This window comes from Sorex araneus, chromosome 11 (assembly GCF_027595985.1).
Source record: "Sorex araneus isolate mSorAra2 chromosome 11, mSorAra2.pri, whole genome shotgun sequence".
In the NCBI taxonomy this organism is placed as follows: domain Eukaryota; kingdom Metazoa; phylum Chordata; class Mammalia; order Eulipotyphla; family Soricidae; genus Sorex; species Sorex araneus.
In genome coordinates, this window is record NC_073312.1 from 22,173,471 (window position 1) to 22,189,972 (window position 16,502).

The 16,502-nt window shown below is 42.5% G+C and overlaps 1 protein-coding gene across 1 annotated transcript in view; it reads left to right on the forward strand.

Annotated features, from left to right (window-relative positions):
* Window positions 1-310: 310 nt before the first annotated feature.
* The window catches only part of CFAP43 (cilia and flagella associated protein 43), a 108,401-nt gene continuing 92,209 nt past the window's right edge, over window positions 311-16,502 (forward strand). The window contains exons 1-5 of the mRNA XM_055119179.1: window positions 311-390; window positions 1,810-2,063; window positions 4,553-4,649; window positions 9,053-9,220; window positions 11,938-12,088. Of these exons, the coding sequence (XP_054975154.1) occupies window positions 311-390; window positions 1,810-2,063; window positions 4,553-4,649; window positions 9,053-9,220; window positions 11,938-12,088 (750 nt within the window). The remainder of the gene's footprint in view (window positions 391-1,809; window positions 2,064-4,552; window positions 4,650-9,052; window positions 9,221-11,937; window positions 12,089-16,502) is intronic.

Here is a 16,502-nt window from a genome sequence, read left to right on the forward strand (position 1 = left end):
TGGCTAACCCTCCACTGTGCTTTCAACTCTTCACAGGTATTCCTACTATAATTACTTGTCCCTGCTGGACAGATCCGGCGCTCACCCACGGGCCCCGCCCTCTCGCTTCACTCGCCAATCACCCATTGGCCAGCCGGCTGCGCCTCCACCAATCCGCAGGGCTCTGGGGAGGCGGAGCCAATGGGCGCCCAGGGCAGGGTCTCCCGGGAGAAGGACGCAAACTGTGCCGCGGCCGGCCCGGCTGCCCAGCCACCGGCTCCGAGCGACCGTTGCAGAGCCGCGCGGGGCCCGGCGGAGAAAAACATCCCCCATGGCGCAGGAAAAGGAGCGCGACGAGGCCGCCAACACCGCCGCCGCCCCCTCCTCCCTCAGCCCTACGCTGTCTGTGAGGTGCGGCGCCCTCGGGCCCCGCGGAAAGCCCCTGGTGGCCGTCTCCGCGCCCTCCTAGACCCCCTAGGCCCGCTTCCGGGGCCCCGGGCCTCTCCTTCGCCCCCACCCCCGGTCCTCAGACCCCTTCCCGCCGTGTCCTCTTCCCCTCACCCCCGCCGCCCTGTTAGATGGCCACATGCGCAGGTGGCGTCCCGGACCCCGGCCGTTTCTCAGGCCGTTTCTCAGGCCGTCCCGTCTCGTCCCTCCGCGCTGCTTGCCTCCCCCCTCCGTCTCCGCGTCCCTGTCGTGACCCGCCCTCCCCTCAGAGGCCAAGAACAGGAGTATGCTTCCGCGTGTGACTGGAACTGTGGGTGTCCCCTTGACCTTTCTCACGGTCCCCCCCACCCGACGCCCAGCGCCCCATCCCACCCGCGTCGACTGGGGTGACTTCTCCCCACGCGACGGCTGTGGTTCCTGTCCCTTCCTCCCCAACTCCTAGCACCCAACTTGAGATTTATTAGCATTTGTGTCAGCCTTTGGAAAAATGCTGCACAGCACCGACGTCCAATGGCATTAGGGCTTTCCGTCCACATTCTAGAATGTTCCCCAAGCTCTGTTCCACACCGCATTGTGCAGCCCGGCCCTGGTGTCTCTTGAGTCTACTCATCATCCCAGTGTGCTTCCTTCCTTTGCCTTCTCCACCGTCTTTCTGCGTGTTTCTACTCTCCTAAGAGCTCAAACTGACCAGATTCTAGTACATAGCCACACTTTCCTTACTTAAAAGTATGGGTGTGTGTGAGTGTGTGTGAGTGTGTGTGTGTGTGTGTGTGTGTGTTCTCGTGTTCTTGGTGTTCTTTGCATTCCTGTTGACTTACTTCCTTTTATTTTTCTGCCCGTACCTGTATTTTTTAGATGGAAACTATGACTACAATGGCTTCATTCTTTGGAAAGCATCAGTTTTCCCACACAGCTCACACAGTTTGCAGAGCGTGCTATCCTACTCAGAGTTGATCTCTAATGTTCATTTTTTTTTTTTTCAAATCAAAACTAATCCTAAAAGGGTGACCCGGGGCTATGTCTTGTTTTCTGTTAGGAACCAGTTCTTTTCTCTGTCGTTTTCACTTTTTCCTTCAAGCATACAACACCGCGAAAGTCCTTCAGAAATGTTTCTCACGTTTAATCAAATGATTTGCATTCCCAACCAAGTCACTGGAGAAGGCTCTTGAGACCCAAGGAAATTTTGGTATACATTTAAAATTCGATAGTGCACAGACTGAAACTATGCTTGTGGCTGGCCTGTGTTCTTTTACTTCATAGATTGTTTTGGTCACAGAGGGGGTGAAAATGGTAGTGTTTCAAAGATTTTGATGACCTTGTATTTATTTATTTTTTAAGTATTTGAAATGTGCCTTATTGATCTTGCCATATCTTTTCCTAAAGATGGGTGCTAGGATTCCCTAAACAGAAAGTCCAGTTTATGAATGACAAAACCATTTGCTATCCTTGTGGAAACTTCATAGTGTTTATTAATATTGAGACCAAGAAAAGGAGTATGCTTCAGTGTATGAATGGAATTGTGGGTGTCACGGCAACGAACATTCCTTATCAAGTTGTGGCTTTTTCTGACCGGAAACTCAAACCCGTCATCTACATATACAACTTTCCAGAATTGACCAGAAAGATGAAATTGAAAGGTATCCTACAAGACCCTTCTTCTGCCCTAACTAGAGGATTTTGTTATAAGATGTGACCAAATATAGTTCTTAGAAATCAAGGGTTGGGAGGAGGGCCTCATGCATCTTATTTTTTATGATGTGCATTGTGAAAGGAGTCTGGCTGCTCACAGAGTACTTCATGCAGTGGGCCAGAGCCTTGCCATTCTAAGTCTGCACCACTTTCCTACAGTACTTGGACGCTGGCTATCCCTGCAGAAACTCTGCTCCCACTGGGATCTACTGAATCAGAATCTAGATTTTAACAAGGTTTCCCCAGGGTGATTCATAAGCATATTTGGCTGAGAAGCAATGGGGAAGAAGCTACCGAAGCATTAAATGCAGTTTTAAAAAAATTTTTTTGGAAATTTTTTTCCTTTCCTGATGATTGATGGTGAATTGATGGTGAATTGATGTTGAATCTTTAGACATAGTCCCAATTTCCTTTTCTGACTAATAGGGGAAATTCGGTAATGAGGGTAATGTGGTCGTAACTATTATTGAGACTTTGGTGGTGATAAGTGACATCTATCATTGTTACCTACCATTTGAAGTGTTATTGACTCATTTATCGATAACAGCTGACCCATACTGGGCTGATACTCATCTACTATTATGAGACTAGACGAGTCTCAGAATACTAGACACTAGCCCCATCTCATGATTAGATTGAAAACATCATGGACAGAAAGCTCTAAAAAGATTGAAGCTCTCTTATTTTTGTAGCCTATAGGTAAATAAGTGTTCAGTCATACCAGGGAATTTGACTGTAACTTGTAATATTTTATTTGTGTTGAAATTTGGTATTATAGTTTTTGATGAAGGTGGGAGTACAAATTAATATGGTCCTTGAGGGAAGTGACTATTTCCTCTATTTTACCAACTTAAAACTGTTTTAAGAACTACAGTTCAATTTTTAGGATATAATGAGAAATATTGAAATATTGGAAATAGTGTATATTTCCAGTAATACGAATATAATTGGGTAAAACATTCCACAGAAGGGGTATCATAAGAACATTAAAATCAATATTTCAAATATCTATTAAGTGTTAAAGGTAAATAAAAGCTCAATAGGAATAATGTTATATGATCCAATTTTATTTAAAATTAATTATGTAGTAATTCATTAATACTATATAACTTAGCAAAATTATATTAGAAGAAATAATACATCTGTAGTTTTACAAGCAAACAAACACAAACAGTAAGAAATAGACTAAATTTATTAATCTTATAAATGATGTTTTTCATTTTTTCCTCTTTTGTGTTTTTTTTGGGCCACATCTGGAGATGTACAGGGGTTACTCCTGGCTCTGCACTCAGGCATTACTACTAGTGGTCCTCAGGAAACCATATAGGATGCTGGGATAGAATCTAGGTTGAATATATGCAAGGCAAACGTTTTACCCACTGTACTATCGCTCCAACCCCTAAAAGATATATTGCTGTTCTTATGCTTTTTAAGGGATATTTTCTTCAAAAATGAATGTATTTTAAAAATTCAAAACAAGTGTAAAGAAAATATCAAATGACTAATAGGGGAAATTTGGTAAGGAAAGGGTAGAAAATCATTCTGCTAAGGCTGCTATATTACAGACAAGATAATTTTTGCACCAATTTACCAGTAAATATAGGTTGGTTTCTTTGTTGGATTATGCTAAATAAATTTCACAGATGTTAAACTTTAGCATTATATTCTAGTTAAAGTGAGAATAAGAGAGAGAGAGAGGAAGAGAGAGAGAAGGAGGGAGGGAGGGGAGAGGACAGGAATTAAAAAGTACACAAATTAGCAGAGTAATGAGGGTAAAAAAGACAGACTTAGGAACAGGCCAACTTGCCTGTAGGAGCCACCCTGCAGAGAAACCCAGGAAAGAGGGGAGCCAGGGCTTCTACATAGGGAGCAGAAGCTCTCCTTAACATCCTCTGGTGTGTGCATGCGCGGTATGCACAAATAGCCCAAAGCATAGAGGAGTAAATTATTACAGCTCTCCAAGGTATTTAAGAAACAAATTAAGCTATGGGTAGTATATTTGTGTATGTGTGTGTGTGTGTGTGTGTGTGTGTGTGCCTGCCTGTGCATGTCCCCAGGCATTGGCAAGTTATTACAGCTCCCCAAGGTATTTCAGCTGTCTTAATAACTTTTCTAATTACAGCGCGCCATATAGTTATGGACTTACTTGTAGTTCTGGGATTATTTCAAATCCTACCAGGACAGACATGAGGCCAAGTGATCATTTCTGTACTGAAGTCCAGACATAGTGACTTAATGGTCTTTATTCACTATCTATTCAAAACAGACCTTCACTTTGCTTGTGGTTTTCTGTTTATAGTCGGAAACCAGCTAGGAGATATCTTAATCCAAGAGCAAAATATTTTTGCATTCATGTAAAAATTATTAGGAAAATAAATGATGAAAAGCTGTAATCTGGATACAATCACTAAATCCTTGGAATGCATTTCTGTTATAGGCAATGTTCTTCTAGACTATACAATACTTTCATTCAGTTACTGTGGCACCTACCTGGCAAGTTACTCCTCTCTCCCAGAATTTGAACTGGCCATTTGGTGAGTTGGTATATATCTTGCACAGTTTTATTTTTTCCCATTGGGTTACAGTTTAACCTTGTCCTTGTAGGTTGTTTGTTTGTTTGTTTTTGTTTTTTATGGTTTGGGGCAGTGCTCAGGGGGTACCCCTGGCTCTATGCTCAGAATTACTCCTAAAGGGCTTGGGGACCATATGGAATGCTGAGAATTAAATCTGGGTTGGCTATGTGCAAAGCAAATGCCCTAACCGCTGTGCTATCACTCTGGCTCCTCCTCGCTCTAGTAGGTTTTATCAGAGGACATTATCTATGAGAATTCTGAAATAAGAAAGACCAAAAGAAATAAAAGCCCTAATAATAAAGTTTGATATAATTGCTACTTCTAAGCATAAAATTTGACAGGGCAAAATCTAGATGAGAGCTTAATTATAATCTTTATTCTTTTTTGTTTTTATTTCATCTTTATCTTTTTATTAAGGTATTTCTTTCATCTGGTAAAACATCATTTGAAAAATATGTACACATTCATCTTTCCCTGAAATAAATGATACCTTTGAGTTGTGTATTCTTCACTAGTGTTGAAATTAAGATGCTCTTAGAGCTCAGTTGGCTAATTTTTTTTCCTTTACCTTTCCTATTGTTATTGTTTTTGTGATGTTTAGGGACATGAGGCTGTTTCAGGAATTTGGCCCTTGGCCTTTGCCTGAAAGTCACCTCCCCCCCGCACCTCACTGAGTCATGTCCAAGGGGTCCTGATGGATTTCAAAGCTATTAGAATAATTCCATGTTAAAAGAGAGGAACATCACATCATGTTTGCCAGATGCATAGGAAATGTCTGTTAATAAGGCATAGCTCTGATCTCTACTGGGCCCCTCTGCCACCCATAGTAGAAATAATAATACAAACCCTGCAGGGCGAATTTAGGAGAAATACAAAATGTTCTAGGAATAAGTTTGGCTATACCTATACATCAGAATTCCCTATGTAAATGTAATGATGTCATTCAGAGTTTAGATTACACAATTTTTTTTTTTCATTAAAGAACAGCTTTATTGGGTTTGGAGCGATAGTACAGTGGGTAGGGCGTTTGCCTTGCACTCGGCCAACCCATGTTTGATTTCCACCATCCCACATGGTCCCCTGAGCACCACCAGGGGTAATTCCTGAGTGCAAAGCCAGGAGTAACCCCTGTGCATTGCTGGGTGTGACCCAGAAAGAAAAAAAAGTAAAAAAAAAAGAACAGCTTTATTGAGGGTATAATTGATATCTTATAAACTGCTCATATGTCACTGTCGCTGTCACTGTCATCCCGTTCCTCATTGATTTGCTTGAGCGGGTACCAGTAATGTCTCCATTGTGAGACTTGTTGTTACTGCTTTTGGCATATCGAATATGCCATGGGGAGCTTGCCAGGCTCTGCCTTGCGAGTGAGATACTCTCCGTAGCTTGCCGGGCTCTCCAAGAGGGGTGGAGGAATCGAACCCAGGTGAGCCACGTGCAAGGAAAATGCCCTACCCGCTGTGCTATCACTCCAGCCCTAATTTAAAACTAAGCTAATCATGTAATTAGCTAAGTTTTAAATTATGTATACATCTGTATTATAACCAGAATCAAGATAATAAATGTATCTGTATCTATCACGCCCCCCAAATTTTCTTGGGCTTCCTCAGATGCTTCCCTTATTGGTCCTGCCACACAGACATTTACCCCATCTACACCCCTTGTTCCAACATCCGCCTAAGGTTTTTCTGTCACTCTGCATTAGTTTTGCCATTTCTAGTATTTCATACATAAGGAGTCATACATTATATGCTCTATTTTGGTCTGACTTATTTCATGTGGCATCACAATCAGTTTGGGTTTTTAAATTTCTTTTGGAGCTACACACAGTGATGATGTTCAGGGGTTACTCTTGGCTCTGTGTTCATAGGTCACTTCTGGAGACACTCAAGGGACCATGCGGGGCTGGGATCAAACCTGATTGGCAGCATAATTATTTAAAAATCCTTTTATGTTTCTCTGTGTATCAGTAGTTGAGTCCTTCTGATTTCATGGGGTGGCCATTATCACACTTTGTTTTTTCACTCACCTTTTTTAAAAAAAAATTTTTTTTTTTTTTGCTTTTTGGGTCACACCCAGCGATGCTCAGGGGTTACTCCTGGCTTTTGCACTCAGGAATTGCTCCTGGCAGTTCTTGGGGGACCATATGGGATGCCGGGGATCGAACCCAGGTTGGCCGCGTGCAAGGCAAACGCCCTACCGGCTGTGCTATCGCTCTGGCCCCTAAAAAAATTTTTTTTTTGCTCTTGGGGTCACACCCAGTGATGCTCAGGGGTTACTCCTGGCTTTGCACTCAGGAATTACTCTTAGTGGTGTGTGGGATACCAGGGATTGAACCCGGGTCGGCCGCGTTCAAGGCAAACTCCCTACCAACTGTACTATCCCTCCAGCTTCTTTCACTCACCTGTTGCTGGATATACTTATTGCTGCAACCATTAACAAAGTGCCCAAGTAACCACAAAGCCAAACAACAGAAATTTCATAAGAGGCGAGGTGTCGGGGCTGAATCAATAGTACAACCAGTAGGGTGCTTGCCTTGTATGCAGCTGACCAGGCTTTGATCCCCAGCATCCCATATGGTCCCCTGAACACTGCTAAGAATGATTCCTGAGTCAGAGCATGAACATCGCCTGATATAACCCCCACAATGAGCCAGAAAAAATAGAAGTGAGGTTTCTATGACCATGTGTCAGAGAGGCTCTGTGGGGGAGCATGTATGAGAAGTTTAGAAGGATATTTTACTATGTTGGAGTAAAACCATACCAAATTACCTCATTTAACCTTGTAAAACCCTTCTTTCCAAAGATGGCCATATTTTGAGATATTGAATCTAGCAGGGGTTAACAAGTTTTGTCAGGCATCTGAGGTAGAAAAATTGGAAAAAACAACAACAACAACAACAACACAAAACCCTGGTAAGCAGGCTTTTACTCTTCAAGCTCATGTTCTCCCTTGAACAAGTATCTCACTTATCTCTATGTCTCTCTGCTTGCTTTTTCCATTCTGGAGAAGTTCATGTTATTTCTTGAACATGTGCTTTCTGTCCTTTTCTCCCCTCACATCTTTTCACATCTTTCTAAATAAGTTTTACTCGGTAAAGTCTATCTTACTTCACACACACACACACACACACACACCCTAGGGCACAGGAAATTGCATCAGACATTAATATGGCAGACGGACATTGTGATGGGGGTGACAGGAACAGGAGCCAAGGGACATGGTGTCTCCTCATCTTTCAGCTTCCTGTTCACAAGTAGAAGAGGAATCTTGTCTCCTGCATGAGAGTGAGAGCTAAAGCGAGTTCTTCCCTCTCCTTCCACAGAGAGCCCCCTCATGGAAAGGACTGAGAACATTCTCTCTAATGGGTGGGTGGATGACTTTGTTTAAAGTGTAGTACTAGGAAATTTTTAAGTGATCACTGGGAACCACTGTGGTTTTGTTTGGCTTTGGAGTCACAGCTAGTGGTGCTCGGACTTATTCCTCACCCTGCTCAGGGATCCTTCTGGGGACCATATGCAATGCTGAGAACCAAACCTGGGTAGATATTCAAAGGAAGCACCTTAACCCTTTCCTATCTCTCTGGCCCCAGTGGACACCATTGTGTATAGAATATTTACCCTTCAGAGACCCACACATATGCCAGGGCTTACTCCTGGTTCTATACTCAGGGATCACTCCTGGCAAGATCAGAGGACCATGTGGGGGGTTGAGGATTAAACCTGGGTCAGCTTTGTGCAAAGCAAGTGCCCTATTCACTATGCTATCATTCCAACCCTTTGAGACATCCTTAGTTTATAGAAATTGTTATCAAATAATTGAATAAATGTTCTTTTTTTTTTTTTTTTTTTTGCTTTTTTGGGTCATACCCGGCGATGCGCAGGGGTTACTCCTGGCTCTGCACTCAGGAATTACCCCTGGCCGTGCTCAGGGGACCATATGGGATGCTGGGATTTGAACCCGGGTCGGCCGCGTGCAAGGCAAATGCCCTACCCGCTGTGCTATCTCTCCAGCCCCTGAATAAATGTTCTTGAGACATGAAATCTAAGGGGCTGGAGAGACAGTACAGAGATTAAGTTCCTTCTGATTTCATGGTGTGACCATTATCACACTGTTTTTTCACTCACCTTTTTAAAAGAAAAAATTTTTTTAAAAGGGTCTGGGATAGGGTGTCCCCGGTGCTTACCTGATGTACAGCCAGTCCTAGTCCAATCCCTGGCACCATGTATGTTCTCCCAATCACTGTCAGGAGTCACTCCCCCTGAGCACTGTTAAGTGTGTCCTACTGTCCCCTTGCTTTCCCCCCAAAGAATGAGATCCAAATGAGGTGTTGTTGTTGTTCTTGTTTCTTTTTTCCTTCTCAGGGACTGGAAAATGAGTGTCATTCTGTGCAAGAAGACACAGCCTGGCACAGATGTGAACCAGATGACATTCAACCCCATGAACTGGCGTCAGCTGTGCTTATCAAGCACCAGTGCAGTGACTCTCTGGACCATTGAACGCTGTAACCAGGTGCATCATTTGAAATCAAAGTAAGAGCATTTGTTTCCACACAGAGTTGGTGTTCTTCACTGGTGTTCGTGCAAATGAGCACTTTGGTGAATTAAGTGGCTTTATACTTACCGTAATAATACATTTTCTTTTTTCTTTTTATATTTATTTGTGATTTATATTTTTTACTTTTGTTCATTTTTACCCCTTTTGCTAGATATTGGAAAGATCCTCCTCCTCACCCTGTGAAGACCATTTTATTCACTTATTAAATTTTTTCATCACAATATTATAGTTTACAATATTATTGAAGTCATCATTTTATAGTTGTAGCACCATCCTCCTCCCATCAATGTTTCTTCCTGTAGTCCCCTTCAGTACTTCACCCACCCAATTTCCAATTCTATTAATCATATTTTAGGATTTGCAGCAGTACTACTCCTCCCATCAATGTTTCTTCCTGTAGTCCCCTTCAGTACTTCACCCACCCAATTTCCAATTCTATTAATCATATTTTAGGATTTGTTTGCCATGAGGATTGTCTCACCCCTTTCATTGTTTCTTTTTTTTTTCTTTTTGGGTCACACCCATTTGGTGATGCACAGGGGTTCCTCCTGGCTCTGCACTCAGAAACTACCCCTAGTGGTACTCAGGGGACCATATGAGATGCTGGGAATCGAACCCGGGTCTGCTGCGTGCAAGGCAAACGCCCTACCCACTGTGCTATCACTCCAGCCCCTCATTGTTTCTTTATACTCTGCATATATACGTATATCTTAATTCAGAATTTTGGCATATATAATTATGTTGATATCATTTGCACTCTGAAAAAATTCTCTATGACATGATTTCCCCATGATTTTCTTTAAATATTGTCTTCCTAGAACTTTTTCCAACCATGTTTCATCTCCCAAATTTTGATGTATGTTTACTTCTTCAGAATATGCTCAGTGTATATAAGAGCTCTTTGCTATAAGTTTAATGCTCTGCCTAAACAAAAAAAGAAATTTTTAGATATGAAAAATATATAAATATTATTCCTTCAGTTTCATTATCTGTAATTAAAGGGTAACTCCAGATAATGGAGTCAAGGAAGTTACTTGCTTAAATAGAACTGGGTCAAAGAGAAATTATGCTATGAATGATGACAGTGGGTCCATTTATGAAAAAGAATTAAATGACTTAATGCTCTTGGTCTACTCTAAGAAATACCAGGCTAAAGAGATAGACAGTAGACATGTGCTTCCTTGAAACTGCAATTTTTGAAAAACTGCCTTTTTAAGAGAACGATAAAACCAGTCAATAAAGTTTTCTAAATGGAGGGTCCTCAGGAAGGCACTTATTCCTGGCCAATACACTTTATGTTTTCATTTCCTTTTTACAAGCACCATTGAACAGCCTGATCTGTCTCTAGGCAGAGTTGACAGCATAACCTGTTCCTGAACGGGGAGAGGGCTCGCCCCGATCCCTTAGGGGTGGGCAAGTCATCTGGCCCAACTTCTCTGCTCTTCCTTTCCTGGGATATTTTGTTCCAAATGTTGCAGAGTGATTTTTCCATGATAAATCAAGTGGAAGACAAAATGAGTGGGTTTCTGTGGTTTAGAAAGCAATGCAGGCTTCAAAAATATTTGCGTCTGAATTGGGGTAGCAGGTAATGTTTTCATGTCCTCATTTTTTTCCCAAATCATGCTACTTTTTTGAAAAACATAACCAAGGAAGTTTTGAATGTAATGCAGAGAGCCAAGAATTTTCCAAACTTAACTCTTTGCCTCATCATGATCAAAGAATTGATTGGTGGGACATTTGAAAATGAATCAAGACCAGAGTTTATAGAAGAATAACCTCCACACAGGCTTGTTTTAGTCCACAGTACCTTTTATTTTAATTAGTCACCAATGTGTAAATTTTGAGAATTTTCTAAGTATACAGATGAGCAACGGGATGACAGTGATACAGTGATACAGATTATGATTGTATCTTTGACATTTGTGATCAAAAACTCACTTGTTGGTAAACCCTTTGGCTGTGGCTACTGCTGCCTCAAGGGAAAACGGTTTCCCATTGGTCACAGTCCCCAGCTGGCAGACATTACCTGCCAGACCCTTATCAGTGCTTAAAAGTCTAATTTCTGCTTTAGACAATAACTTTGGACATTAAAACAAAAAATCCATATGGATTTAAGGAGCTGAAGAGATATAGTACATTGAGTAGGGTGCTTGCCTTACACACAGCTGACTGGGGTTCAATCCCCAGCACCCCAGATGGTCTCCCAAGCTCTGCCAGGAATGATCCCTGAGCACAGAGCCAGGAGTAAGTCCTGAGCACCTCTGAATGTAGCCCCCAAACAAACAAAAATACCTATAGGCTTAATTTATAACAGCATGTTACTTGGCCTTTAGTCTCTATTATCTCTTTTTGGGGAGTCCTCCCAAGAAGTTCTCAGGGGTTGGGGGTCATCCCTGGAGATAATTGATGGTGCTGGGAAATTCATTGCTCTGCTCTGAGGATGCAGAGCTGCTTGGGTCCTGCAGAGCTGGGGGACTCCAGGACCACACTGTGTTGCTTGTAGGACCATGTGGTACCCGGATTCAGACTTGGGTCCCAGAATCTGGAGCAAACACCTAGCCACAGAGTCTGTATTTTGGAATCTGCTACTTGGCTTTGTCTGGTTGACTGGTTGTGAGTGACATCAACTCCCACCTTGCTTACCACTCACACTTCTTTCTGTCAGTCTGATTATTCTTTTTCTGTGCTGCAGAGCAATAAAACTGCCTTTGGAAGATGGGAGCTTTGACAATGAGACAGACAATGTATTCCCCCAGTCGCTGCCCAAGGACCTGATCTATGGTCCAGTGCTCCCACTGTCAGCCATTGCTGGGCTCGTGGACAAAGAGGCAGAAACATTCAAGGTAATCACCTGGCCCCCTGTCCTGCCTGCCCTTTGGCTTCTCCCAGTCATCCCTTGAGACAGCTAGCTTGATAGCACCGTACTGGTTTTCAGTGGCTGAGTAATGGACTCTGAGTTCTAGCCTATGTGATGAGGAGAACAGGGTATCCAGGTGTAAATTCAGTTCTGAGAATCCCAACTTTGGGGTGTGGGGAAGGCTAGTCTGGTTGGGATGCTAGATGAGTGGTAATGAAGTGACTTGGTGTATGGCAGGAGGAGTCTAGGCTGGAGACACGTAGTCTGGGTCATTGCCCAGAGAAGATGGTGGAGTGCTGGGGCAGGAGGCTGGAGAGAGACAGGGAGGGGGTGGGAAAGGAAAGAGGAAGGAGGAAGAAAGGAAGGAAAGAGAGAAAGAGAAAGGAAAGAAGGAAGGAAGGAAGGAAGGAAGGAAGGAAGGAAGGAAGGAAGGAAGGAAGGAAGGAAGGAAGGAAGGAAGGAAGGAAGGAAGGAAGGAGAGGGACAGAGGGAGAAGGGAGAGAGTCTGGAAAGAAGTCCTGAAGGACAAGGAGACCTTCATCCTACCACTAACAGGGTGAAAGGGTGCCAGCAGAGGGAACTGTTTGTCCAAAGACCATGGGAAGAAATCAGCATATCAGAGGAGCTGGAAGTGAGAAAAGATCAGAGGCCTGAGCACAATCTTTGAAGGGAGATGAGGAGGAAGTGATGTTCAAGAGATGAGCATAGGTAGTACCTATGAGATGAAGTAAATGAGGTTGGTTCTGCTAACCTTCTGTGATCTGCTATACTGACCCTTGTATGAAAACTCCAAGCCATGGATGAAGCAGGCAGAGGTTCTCAAATGTGTATGACAATGACTCTAGATGTTAAAAATAATTCTTATTTGTGGGGAGAGCCTGGCAAGCTCCCCATGGTGTATTCATATCCCAAATACAGTAACAAATATATACATACCTCTCGGAGAGCCTGGCCAGCTACTGAGAGTATCCTGCCCACAATGACAGAGCCTGGCAAGCTACTCCTGGCATATCCAATATGCCAAAAACATTAATGATAGGTCTCATTCCCCTGACCCGGAAAGAGCCTCCAATCGTTGGGAAAGACAAGTAAGGAGAGGTTGCTAAAACCTCAGGGCTGAGATGAATAGAAACATTACTGGTGCCCACTTGAGTAAATCGAGGAACAACGGGATGGCAGTGATACAGTGATACAGTGGTAAGTAGTATGGTAATAAACTTGTGTTTAAAATCTCTGGCATAAGAGACTATATGCACTTATTACTTCCTTTAAAGTGGCAATCTCCTCAAAGAAATGGGGCAAGCACTCCTGAAATTCATATGGAACAATAAGCCCTGACGAATAGCCAAAGCAATTCTTGGGAAAAAGAAAATGGGAGGAATCAACCTTCCCAACTTCAAACTCTACTACAAAGCGGTAGTAATTAAAACAGCATGGTACTGGAACAAAGGCAGAGCCGCAGACCAAAGGAATAGGGTTGAATATTCTGACACCCCCCCCAATATATGATCATTAATCTTTGATAAGGAAGCAAGAAATGTGAAGTGGAGCAAGGAAAGCATGTTTAACAAATTGTGCTGGCAAAACTGGACAGCTATATGCAAAAAAAATGGACTCAGATCTCCACTATCACCATGTACAAAAGTCAGATCAAAATGGATTAAATACCTCAACATCAGATCAGAATCCCTAAAGTACATAGAAGACAAGGTTGGCAAAACCCTCCACGAAATTGTAGCCAACGGTATCTTCAAAGATGACACGCCACTGGCCAAGCAAGTGAAAACAGAGATAAATAAATGGGACTACCTTAAACTAAGAAGCTTCTGTACCTCAAAAGATACAGTGACCAAAGTACAAAGACAGTCTACAGAATGGGAAAAGATATTTACCCAATACCCATCCGATAAGGGGTTGATATCAAGGATATACAATGCACTGGTTGAACTCCACAAGAAGAAAACTGCCAACCCGATCAAAAAATGGGGTGATGAAATGAACAGAAACTTTCCCAAAGAAGAAATCCGAATGGCTGAGAGGCACATGAGAAAATGCTCTACATCACTAATCATCAAGGAAATGCAGATCAAAACAACAATGAGATATCATCTCACACCACAGAGACTGGCCCACAGCCCAAAAAACAAAAGCAACCGGTGTTGGCGTGGATGTGGGGACAAAGGGACTCTCCTTCACTGCTGGTGGGAATGCCGACTAGTTCAGCCCTTTTGGAAAACAATATGGACGATTCTCAAAAAGTTAGAAATTGAGCTCCCATTTGACCCAGCAATACCACTCCTGGGAATACATCCCAAAGAGTCAAAAAGGTATAGTAGAGATGACATCTGCATTTCCATGTTCATTGCTGCACTGTTTACAATAGCCACAATATGGAAAAAACCAGAGTGCCTGAAAACAGATGATTGGCTAAAGAAACTCTGGTATATCTACACAATGGAATACTACGTAGCTGTCAGAAAACATGAAGTCATGAAATTTGCATATAAGTGGATCGACATGGAAAGTATCATGCTAAGTGAAATGAGTCAGAAAGAAAGAGACAGACATAGAAATATTGCACTCATATGTGGAATATAAAGTAGCTGAGAGGTACAAGCTTACAATGTTGCAATTTCTGGTAGATATTTCTCTGGACTTAGTTATTAAAATACTAAAATACAGAAATCCAAACTCGTGTGGCTGCTAGTGCGGCCTTTCGACCTCATATCTCTTCATACTCAGCAATGGAAAACATTATCAGATGCTTTATTTTCAAAAGGTCGACTTTAGGGGGAGAAACTCCAAATCAATAATAGTGAATTTTTTGTTGAAATATTGAATGTAATCAAAGTAAAGTGAAAGTAAAGTGAAATTTACCAGTTATACATGCAGGGTGGGGGGCTGGGGAGGTGGATGGGAGGGGGGTATACTGTGATTCTTGGTGGTGGAATATGTGTACTGGTGAAGGGATGGGTGTTTGAGCATTGTATAACTGAGACTTAAACCTGAAGGCTTTGTAACTTTCCACATGGTGATTCTATAAAAGAATAAAAAATTAAAAAAAAAGATACAGTGACTAAAGTACAAAGACAGTTTACAGAATGGGAAAAGATATTTACCCAATACCCATCCGATAAGGGGTTGATATCGAGGATATACAAGGCACTGGTTGAACTCCACAAGAAGAAAACTGCTGACCCGATCAAAAAATGGGGTGATGAAATGAACAGAAACTTCCCCAAAGAAGAAATTCGAATGGCTGAGAGGCACATGAGAAAATGCTCTACATCACTAATCATCAGGGAGACGCAGATCAAAACAACAATGAAATACCATCTCACACCACAGAGACTGGCCCACATCCAAAAAAGCAACTGGTGTTGGCGCGGATGTGGGAGAAAGGGACTCTTCTTCACTGCTGGTGGGAATGCCAACTGGTTCAGCCCTTTTGAAAACAATATGGACGATTCTCAAACAATTAGAAATTGAGCTCCCATTTGACCCAGCAATACCACTCCTGGGAATATATCCCAGAGAGGCAAAAAGTACAGTAGAATTGACATCTGCACTTGTATGTTCATTGCAGCACTGTTTACAATAGCCAAAATCTGGAAAAAACCGGAGTGCCCCAAAACAGATGACTGTTAAAGAAACTTTGGTACATCTACACAATGGAATACTATGCAGCTGTTAGAAAAGATGAAGTCATGAAATTTGTTTATATACAAATTTCAATATGTGGATCAATATGGAAAGTATCATGTTGAGTGAAATGAGTCAGAAAGAAAGAGACAGACATAGAAAGATCGCACTCATATGTGGAATATAAAGTAGCAGAATGGGACACTAACACGCAGGAGTAGTAGAGATAAGAACCAGAGGTCTGCCCCAAAGCTTGGAAATTGGCCTCAGATGCTGGGGGAAAAGGCAGCAGAGATTGAGAAGGGAACACCTAGTAGAGAATTTTGGGAGGACCCACTCAAGTTGAAAGCTGCATACCAAAAGTAGACTATAGACTGAATATGATGGCCACTCAATACCTCTGTTGCAAACTACAACACCCAACAGGAGAAAGGAACAAAAGGGAATGCCCTGCTGCAGAGTTAGGTCGGGGTGGTGGGGATGGTGGGAGGGATACTGGAAACATTGGTGGGGGAGAATGAGCACTGGTGGAGGGATGTAAATAAAATGCAAACATGAAAGTTCATAAGTTTGTAACTGTACCTCACGGTGATTTATTAATAAAAAAAATAAAAGAGAAAAAAATTTTAAAAAATAAATAAATAAAGTGGCAGTCTCCAATCATCAGTCCATGGGCCTGTGCCAGTCCTCAGTCAAGAAAGGTCAAAAACCGCTTGTCTACAGCCCTGGCTATAGCTGTTGGTTTGTGGACTGGTATG